The 10602-nt window shown below is 41.8% G+C and overlaps 2 protein-coding genes across 2 annotated transcripts in view; one reads left to right on the top strand and one right to left on the bottom strand.

Moving 5' to 3' along the window:
* Positions 1-1041: 1041 nt before the first annotated feature.
* Positions 1042-4688, bottom strand: aanat1 (arylalkylamine N-acetyltransferase 1). Its single transcript, XM_018665017.2, has 3 exons — positions 4511-4688; positions 3806-3960; positions 1042-2414 (listed from the first exon to the last, which is right to left on the bottom strand). The coding sequence occupies exons 1-3, from the start codon at positions 4656-4658 to the stop codon at positions 2109-2111; spliced, it is 609 nt and encodes a 202-aa protein (XP_018520533.1). The 5' UTR covers positions 4659-4688; the 3' UTR covers positions 1042-2108.
* A 2640-nt stretch (positions 4689-7328) lies between these two features.
* The window catches only part of ube2o (ubiquitin-conjugating enzyme E2O), a 36285-nt gene continuing 33011 nt past the window's right edge, over positions 7329-10602 (top strand). Inside the window, exon 1 of the mRNA XM_018665015.2 lies at positions 7329-7761. Within this exon, the coding sequence (XP_018520531.1) occupies positions 7336-7761 (426 nt within the window). The 5' untranslated portion in view covers positions 7329-7335. The remainder of the gene's footprint in view (positions 7762-10602) is intronic.

Genomic DNA, 10602 nt, shown 5'->3' with positions numbered 1-10602 from the left:
GTCTTATGGGCTGACTCACTGATTATCTGGTGTTGTTGAAAACATGAGTTATTCAAAGAAACATACAGAACAGGATCTTAGTGAACAATTTAAACATTTTAACTACATTTCAGTGGTAAAGGTGATGTGTTTGAAGCCATACGACTCTGCCTCATACAGAAGTGAGCAAGTGACAATGACGTCACTTATTTATGAACTATTTTCGGTGCTTTGACACGTGAGCGTATGACTCTTTGGTCTGAACCACAATAACCCACATCTTCGATCGTGACAGTACACAGCACCTGCTCTACTGTGTCTGCATTGGGACCAAATAATCTCACCCTTTTTTCTATTTAATGGAGTAAAAAGAGAAAGTTTAAAGTGAATTTCAGGTCATGGTGAAGGTACTGTTTTGTTTTTGCTTCAGTTTTATATGTGAAAATCTACATGTGCTAAAGCAGTCATGTCAAAATAAATACCACTCTAGTAATAATAAGTTACGTGTGCCTGTATGTGAAGTTTAATTTCATGTCGGTCCCACAGAGTTACCCACTGGCATCGCAACTCATTTTGTCCGTCATCAATTTCTCTACATTTTTCTTAACTTTTGAAACCTCTGAGAGCACAAATTTAAATTTTATGGATCTAATATAATGGTGTAAATGAAACAAGAATCTGGAAACCTCACCTCTTGTCACTAACAGAAATATTCTGATCATGTGATGCGATCTAAAGCTGCAGAGTAACTATTAAATGGCTCTTGCGGTGACATTGTTTTCTCAACTGCAGTTTCCAAGGTAAAGGATAGTTCCCAACTCAACCCTTAGGTCGACATGGGATAAAAGCCCTTCAAGTTCTCCAGAGAAAAAAGGAAACTGGAGCATCAGCCACGTCCATGACAACAGTGCAAACTCCATCTGCTGTTGAAGATCATGTGATGAGACTGAAAGCTCCAGAACAGCTGCTAAATGGACCTCGTGGTGAGACGTGTTTTCTCAACTATTCTAACAGCTACTGTGTTGCTAGTAGATTGTAAATGAAAAGACCTAAAAGCAGACATGCTAGAAAATAAATGCTTTATTATATTAAGAACAGAACATTACTTAAAAAAACAAACATTTGTCTTGATTCAAGACTTTGGGAGGCAGAGGTGGTGAATGTCTACGGGGGAGAAGGCCAGAGGAGACTATCAAGGAGAGATATTTAGGACATCTAAATACACTGATTGCACATAGGATTTTATGTGTACACACAATACTCTCAGTTATATTCTATTAAAGGCTATATTTTGCTCTGTAAAACACGTTAAAATACATCACATACTATACAACCCTTACAGATTTTTGGAACATGTTTACAGTGCTGCCACAGGTTTTTGTAACAGCCACTGATAGAGATGGTCAATACATTCACTCGTTATCTGACACTCATCTGCTGATATCTCCTCTGTGGATGATTTGATCCCATGGTCTTTGAAGGTTAGTTTACTTTGGCATGTTTCTGTGTAGTTGTACTGTTACCACAGCTGTACAAAGTGGAACACCAACAGTAATCTTCTAAAGCAGCTTTGAAAGGCATACTGTTCATACAAAACTATAAAGAACACATTAACAATTTTACTACATTGACTAAAAAATGGTCCTTTTTGGCTTTTTATATGAGCCACAGACCAGGTTTAACTGGTTAAATAACAAGTAAAAAAAGAGGGCAAGAAAGAAAGAAGGCAGCTGCGTTCTATCGAATATGATAATAAATGTCCAGCATTTATCATAATAAAATGGTTCCATGTAAAAACAAACTGGAATTTGAAATTAGGCCTTCTATTCTCTCAGGGCTTTGCTCTAATGATTTGGTTTTTAAAATGTAAATCAAGATTTTTTTTTTTTCTTTTAGTTTCCAACAACTTCTCCAAACAGATGTTGTCAGCAGCTGGATGACAGCTCTTTGATTTCAGCTCTCTGCAGACCCACAGTCCAAACACACCATACCACACTGTCTGCTGATCAAGTCTCACTCACAGTGTTGATCACTGTGCCGGTCGCTCATGAAGCTGCTCAGACGTCCCGTGGGGGGTCACACCACCGCCTCTGATAACCAGAGAGAATCCACATGGAGTCCCTTCGTCCTCAACAGCCACTGTTTCGCCGCATGAAGGCGTGGCCCCTGACTGGGTAGAACATCTCGATGAAAGTGAGGGGTCCAACCGTGATCTCACTGGGGCCCTGAACCTTGAAACCCGACTTTTGGTAGAAGGGGACCAGAAAGTCCTCGCACATGAGCACGGCGCGGCGGACATAGGGCAGGCACCTGAGGTACTGCAGGTAGCGCCACATCAGGATGGAGCCTTTGCCCTGCTGGCGGAAGGTCCGGTGAACAGCCAGGACGTGGATGTGGACCGTGGTCCCGTGAGGCTTGTGGAGAGTCAGGGCGTCCTGTGAAACAGAAGAGGGAGAGCAGAGAGATCTGGTAAATACTTTATTGTTGAGTGGCCTGAAAAAAGTTAAACACTGCACCAGAAAACTGCAAATGACACTTTTAAATTAGAAATATACATTTGAATTCAAAACACCTGAAAAAGTCCACAATGAGTCCAGATTTCTCACTGCTGTTGTCAAAGAAGTACAAATACAACAATATATATTCAAAAATACACCATTACAAGTACTAGTCCTGCTGTAGTAAAAGTACAGAAGTATTATCAGCAGTGCAGTAAAAAGTACAGTAAATGTTCTCAGTCACCACCTGCTGTTGATGTCTATATTTCGTAAAGGGAAACCATGTAACTTCTAAAAGCAGAAATAACACATTCTTCCTCTTACAGGATAATAGATGAATTCATAAGCAATTAAACTCACTCCTGTTTAGTTCAGTTGACCCTGGGATTTTTCTGCTACAGCCTAACTTGGTCTGATGTGACCAGTAGCTTATGGTCACTAATTGTAGCTAATCATAGCAAACTTTTGATAGACAGTGCTGTGTAATATTATTGTTTTCTGACTTGATGATCTTCTGTATTAATGTACTACATTTAAACATTTTCCATTGTCTCGTACCACCACAGCAGCTGCTGTTCACTGAAAGCTCAACAGGAATCACTTGAAGCTCTGATTCATCACTTCTAGTGGAAAGTCAAGTGCGTGTACTTGCCACCAGAATCATATCTGAGCAAATTGAATGCGTCTCAGTCAATGGATGTGGGACGCTCTTTTCCTGTGTACTGTGGGATTGTGATTTGGAGTCTCGAGAGAGCTGACACACACTGATCTTTGAAGCTTGACAGATGCATCAAATATCTGGTTTGAATTTGACATACTATAACCTCACTATATGTAATTGCTCTTCCTTATCACACGTACAGCCTCAAGAGTATACCACCTCTCTATTTTAATTGAATAAATGAGAAATAAAACCTTTGAATCTTGACATTTTGAATCTTCACTACATTGCAGTTTTGCTGCAGCTCAAGAATATACCAAAAATGAGTACAAAACCTTAGAGGCAAATATATTATACCTAATATATACCTGTCTATCTGGCACCATGTACCACAAAACTGCTCAATACTTCTTTTTAAGCTTTTCAGTCTTTACGTGGTATTTGAATTAGAGGCTATAATGTCAAAACTTGCTCTCATCAATCTGTATATTTCCAGTAAGACTTAGGTGGATCTGTGGAACATTCATCCCCCACCGACTGAGTTTCCAAACACATTCTACCATAAATATGCACTTAAATCTCTCCTGTTAATCTCTTTTGAACCTTGTTTTGCATCTTCCTTGCCAGTCATCCCGAGGTAAATCACTGTCCAGGTGCTCGGTCTTACCATGGTAAGCCTCTCCTGGTCCCACAGTGAGCCGATGATAAAAGCCACCAGACGTCCCTCCTCGAACCAGCCAAGAGACAGCTCAGGACAGAGGGTGAGGAAGTGACGCACCTCGTCCAGGTGGAGAGGACACTCACCGGACACTGAGATGAAGGCTGTGTGGAGGAGGAGGAGGAGAGTCAGTGTGATTACAACTAAAACTTATGCATTAATAAGAAGTCAGCAAGTGAGCAGGATGCTTCCTACTGCACTGACCAGCAGATATGTAAAAATGTGATGGATACAGCCTTCTAGTTCACAGTCAAGGATCTTATGAAGGTTAAAGGCACCTGAACTTATATCACCTTTGCATATAGGAAAGAGTTAAAGCCCCATATTTGTAGTTGGCCACACACATTAGAGATAAATGTGAAGAAATCATTATTGGGAAGGAGAGAGCCTTATTATTTTCTGTAAATGCCATTTGTGTTCATATAATAATGGATGTTATTTTGCCCCTAGACTTAGTATCATTGACTGTAGGTTATCTTTAAATCAAACATGAGCTGAGGCTGCTGTTACATGAGACTGCATTCCTTCCCTGTGAAAGAGAGAAAGCGTTCCTGTGCGCGTAGCTGTGCAGGGAACACCTGTCCTGATGTCATGCAGAAAACCAAAGAAAGTGATAGGCTATACAGCAAAGTAAAGTACAAAGAGTCTGCTTGCCTTCTCTCTCAATCTCAAACACGCTTATTGCATCCTCCGGGCTGAGGGAGCGGAACTCGCTGGCCGGCAGCGTGTGGCGGCGGCCCTGCGGCACCGGGGACCGCATGTGGACCGGCTTCATGAACGGCACCGCGCTCACCACCGACATGGTCTTTGTTTTCTCTTCAGACTCTCTCAAAAGAAAAAAAAACTGATACTGCGCTGAGACTTTTTCTGCTGCTGGTCTTTCCCTAAAGACGAGCGTCTGCTTCTCTGGTCCGTGCGTAACAGGTCTGCGCGTGAAGAGTGAGCAGAAAGTGGCGCACGGTCAGTATTTATACCCTCGGTGCGCGTGGGGTGGTTGGTGATAATCCCTGAGGCGAGCTGGAGGACCAAACCCTCCACGCCCCCGTGGGTAGGTTGAACAACAATAAACATATTTAGTTGGAGGTCAGGAGGGATATCCGTGTGTTGAGAATTATCCTCGTCATGCCTCCATCAGACCCCGCAGCAGATTTAGATTTTACCGATCATGTGTTGGAGTTGCCATAACAACACAAGACCAAGTTACCATCACTAGGAAGTGTAACGGTCGGTAAAGTGACTCACCTGGGTTACTGAGCGGACGGTGGTCATGCTGAGATTAGAGGGAGCTATTCTGATTGGTTGACCGTTATAATGTCTGTGTCAATTAATGCTGTCACACTGAGGAGACTGGTGCTGCCAAACCAGGCCATCTTAAAGACTTATCACTCTTCATGTGATTTCTCTAAAGGAAACTTTCCATCGTTCCTTTAAGTCGACTTCACGTTTTTTCCACGCTTTATTTTCCAGATCTGTAAAGAGGATTACATGATGTGTTTGTCACCTCTTCTGTGTTTAAATAAGCTATGGTAAGATTTTTAGAATTCCATTTTATTTTATGGACAGTTGTTGACCTCTATAGCCTTTATTTCTCCCAGTATGCACATCGCTGTTTTCTAATCTGACACAATAGCAGCAGATCTAAATGATACACCGTTAACTTCTCATATGTAATTTGCGTTTAGTAACACTGACACCAAGAGCAGGTGAACTCCCTGTAGAGGGTCACAAGACCGGGAGTAATCTCCATCTCGACATAAACACTGAGCTGAAATTGTGCAAAGCTTTCCCTGGTACACACGTTTAAATTTCTAAAAATATGAGAAGGTTTCCAATACCATCAAGTTTGTTTTTTTAAAGTTAAAGTTTCATCAGCTGTACCAAACAATGCTCAGCCCTTTACTCACAATAAAATAACAAAACCACAAGCCCAAATTAAAGATGCAATGTCTTGTTGTTTAGTTTAAATGCTGTGAGGTTAAATGAGGATGCCCAATTTCACCTCTTTTGCTTGATGGAAGCTACAAATATAACCAGTGTATTCAAATTAGATTCATTAATTAAGTTAGGGAGTGTATTAAAGCCTTTTCACATATTTCTGGACAGTCTTTAAAAATCAGAAGACGTGCAATACCAGTCAAAGATGCAGTCAAAAATGTATCTTGGTGTTACGTCTCCCAAAAGTCATACAAGTACAAGTCAAGTCAAATTTTATTTATATAGCGCCAATTCACAACAGAAGTTATCTCGAGGCACTGTACATATAGAGCCGGTCTAGACCAAACTCTTTATCTTATAAAATTTTCAGAGAGAAACCCAACAGATCCCACCATGAGCAAGCACTAGGTGACTGTGGCAAGGAAAAATTTCCTTTTAAGAGGCAGAAACCTCGAGCAGAACCAGACTCAAGGTGGGTGGCCATCTGCCTCGACCGGTTGGGTTTAGACAGAGAGAGACACATACAGTGTCGGCCTGTGTTCAGCAACTCTGAACAACTGAACCTTTATTTTGCAGTTGTCTTCATGTTAAAGAACTTTGGAGCAGGATTACATAGTTTCTGTTGAAAAAAAAAATAGATTGTTTACCTCAAAGAAAGAGACATGTTTTTTGTCCATCACATCAAGGAGATACTGAATGTGATTCACTGCTAATCTCATCATCTCAGTGGAGGCAAACCATCATTTAGTTTTCTTCATGAATGAAATGTCTGTAAGAAACCTACCTGTTTTCAGTCAGCTGGCAGTGTTTTTGGATGGGAACATGAAAGAAGAAATGGATAAGTATGAACTGCATTATTGAATTCTGTTTTCAGGTGCATTCCCCCTTTAAAACTCCCTCATGCACACACACAAATTACTGCTCAGATATTTTACTTCATTATTAAACAATATCAGCAAACACAGAAACCTTTCAGCAGCCTGACACAAATAAACATCTGACAAATACACTACATAGATGACATTAAATAATCAGAAATACAATATATATCAATAATATGTTATTAAATAGACAATAAATACATATAGGCTACATTTACTATATAACAAAACTTCATAACTCTTCATTATACTAAAATCTACACCTTTTTTTGATGTTTGTCTTGAGGAATCTGAATTAAATGTTATGAAAAAGACGTTTACCTAGGGGAAGGTTTTGTGAATGTGAAATTTTACCAATTAAGAGCCTGAGATTTACAAGAAAACATAGATGGTTGATTGAGATGTTTCTTCTAATTAACCACATTTTTATTGAACATAAGTTCCTGTACACTTGTCCAAAACTTACCTGAACCACAGATTGTTGTGGCTCATACTGCCGCTCAGTGGTGAGGGAGCGTACTGCGTGATGACGCCCTCACACTGCGCTAGTTACGTCGCTCTCCGTGGCGACGTAAACACGTGCACTTCGCTGCTTCCAGGTTACTGTTTTTTCATTCCACCGTCATCCTCGCGCTCCAGCATCACTTTCTGACAACAGCAGCGATGGCGGAGCCCGTAGCATCGGATGCGGCAGCAGCGGCAGCATCCCCGAGCCCAGGCCTCTCTCCCGCAGCCAGCCCGGGCTCAGAGCCTCCATCTATGGCTCTCTCTCCCACGGCGGACGGGTCCCAACGGCTGCTCTTCTCCCACGACCTGGTCTCCGGGCGGTATCGCGGCTCAGTCCGGTTTGGCCTCGTACGGATGATCCACGGCGAGGAGGATTTTAACTCAGATTCGGACCTCGACGATGGCGGAGGGAGACGCGGCGGTGGCGGCGGTGGAGGTGGAGGAGGCGGAGGAGGAGGACGAGCCCCGTGTGGTTCGGACACTGAGAGCGCCGTGGACACCCCGAGTCGGCCTCTCGGTAGGGGATTTGTCCGCGTCCAGTGGTACCCTGAAGGAGGAAAGCAGGACATCAGGGAGACAAAGGTACCACACCACAGCTAATGTGTGAAGTGTTTACACTGAGCCCGACACGAGGGCTGCTCTGTTGTCACTGCCTGTTGTGCTGTTTGGAGGAGATATGTCGACTCGCTAACCACTCGGGATTGAGGTTCATCTAATCCTCCTGTTTTAAAACGTATAACCCAGCTCGCTAACTGGCTAGCTTTCAAGCACACATGCTAACTAGCAGTTTAGCTCATAGCCTCATGTCACTCAGCTGGTGCTGGCAGGCTAATCAGGCTTGTTCCACCTGACTGCGTCCAGCTAGCCGCTGTTACATCAGATATACTCGCCTGACTGACCCGGTAGCAGCCCTCTGTCTGCACTGTAGGTGTAACGACAGACTTTGGCAGGTGCAAGTCCCCTGCTAGCAACCTTATACCTATTGATTAGCCCATCCTCGATACAGTGTGGTTCCTCAGCTGGGTGTGACTTGGCCTGAGACCAAGCACTGTCAAAACATTTCATGTGATAGGCCAACTAATTATTATTCACACAGCCAGGAATACACCTGCATCCAGTTTCAAACCGGTCTGACCTGTCATCTTCAGTGACAGTGCTGGACACACAGATAAGCAGAGGAGAGTTCAGTGTTAACTTGTGATATTTTGTCAGTTTTACCAGTAATGTCTGCGCATGTTCTACAGATGAAATCAGCTGTAAACACATTTCAGCAGTAAATTAACTTGGAATAAATGACAAACTTTTGCTGGTTCCATCTTATAATTTCTGTTGTATATCATTATGAGTAGAACGTATTTGGATGTTAAACTGTCGGTTATATGAAATAAAAAAAATATTAGTGAGTCATTGAATCAATATTGATGAAGCATTTGGTCTTTGTCAAATGTCAATAAATGACCAAAGCCTAAGGTGACATCTTCAGTTTGTCTGTCAGTCCAAAACCCAAACACATCCATCTTACTATCATGGAAGGTTTAACAAAACCAGCAAAGTCACAAAATAAACTCAGTTACCCTGCTGCTTCAAGGCCTAGATGTAACACATCATTTTGGTCACGACCACTTACTTTTGAAGGTGCAAGTTTGGCAACTGTGATTTAATTCATCCAACATGAAAGGCACAAATAATGAAGAATGTGTTATTAGTGTAAGAACAGTCTGAAGATTTCAGGTTAAAGACACCATCGTCACATGCCTTGTTCCAGTCAGAGACACAGTCGGCTGTACATCTGTTGAGTGTTTCATTGAGTGTTTTTTTTTTTTCATTCTACAGCCAAATAATACTGCAGTTGGTACAGAAATGGGGAAACCTGCTGTCATATAAATTCTCTAGATTTCTCCTGGGCTTTGTGGAAAAGGGTCACAGAGTTTAAAGGAGGACTGGTCTGGAACAGGTTCATTTTAGAGCCACAGGATGGGACCAGTGGAAGCCTGTATTAGAGCCCTCTGTTGCCTTGCTTTGTCCTTTTGGTTCAATGAGTAAAGTTCTGGCCTGAGCGTCATTCAACTTGTCACAACGACAGCGTCTCTTTTAAACAATGACACCGATGCTAACACACCACGTGGGCTGCTAATGCTGTGTCATTACTAGTCTGTGTCCCCAAAGGATCTAGTGTGTGCTGGTGTGTGCGACAAGTCTATGGGGTTCACTCTGTAGTATTGTTTGTTTATGTAGTTTTGTTGTGGCGTGTGTACAACAACGTGATTTCTTGTTTGCTTATCTGCGCGCGCCACATGTCCTGTCTCAGCGGGCTTCGTCTTAGTCCCATGTATCCTGAAAGCATGGTGAAGATTCTAATCAATAATTCATGATTACTTCCTGCAGTATGCAAAGTAGCATATCTTCAAGATGATGTTGCCACAAAATTTTGACTCATATTTATTCTGCAGGCGCCACCTCAGTTAAAAGTTTTTTTTTTTTCCCCAGGAGTGATCAGCAGAGGGAAAACTGATGCTTAATATCTGCCTCACTTATCAGGGTTTTTCTTGAGGTTAATGAAACTAACATTTTCACAGCAGAAAACTATGGTTTTGATGGGAGTTTAGAGCACAGCAGCAGCCATTAGGTGCAGATTATAAATGATCCATGATGAGTTGTCTAATGTGTTCGTAGTTTCTTTGTTGCTTCATTATATTGCATGAAATTGGAGCCATTCAGAGTTTAAAATTGCTCCTTTGCTGTTACCATTTTAACACTTTACCTCATTTCATTTTCTTGGCTAAAGTAAGAGGTGGCAGTACAAGGATTCATGAACATACACGAGTTTAACCATACCTGTGCATTTAATAACAACCTGGGATGTGAACTAGTTTTGTTAGAAACAGAGTAATATTAAACAGAGTAGTAAGGAAGATGGTGCACTCACCACTTCACAGACCATTCTCTTATTATTTTTGGGCGAGTTGATTCAAAGGCTGTGTGACCAACTGTGGCTAACAGTGAAGTTTATCTGCGTCTTGCAGACCCCCTAAAAATATTTACGTCAGTACAATACAGGACACACACCCTTAAAGAGTCTGTGTGAGAAACTAAGACAGCAGAATACAATATGGTGTACAAAAATATCAAAATGTAACATCTCATGACACTGAATGAGCAGCCACTGAAGTGGAAGTAATTTCCTGTGTAAACAAATAAAATGATGTCTTGTCAAAATGGGAGAATAACCTATTTTTCAGTATAGTAGCTCACCACTCTATTTTGAAAACTTTTTCAAACAGTGGAGGCCAGTGGTGGCCATTTTAGATGCCTTACTATCACACTGGGTTCGCTCCACCCATTGGCAGTTTTGTCCAACTCCTTTATATCATCAAGGGCAGACAAAGTATAAGAAACTTCATTAGTGCACACACCAATAAAAGC

This window comes from Lates calcarifer, linkage group LG5 (assembly GCF_001640805.2).
Source record: "Lates calcarifer isolate ASB-BC8 linkage group LG5, TLL_Latcal_v3, whole genome shotgun sequence".
In the NCBI taxonomy this organism is placed as follows: domain Eukaryota; kingdom Metazoa; phylum Chordata; class Actinopteri; family Centropomidae; genus Lates; species Lates calcarifer.
This window is presented reverse-complemented; position numbering and strand designations above follow the sequence as displayed.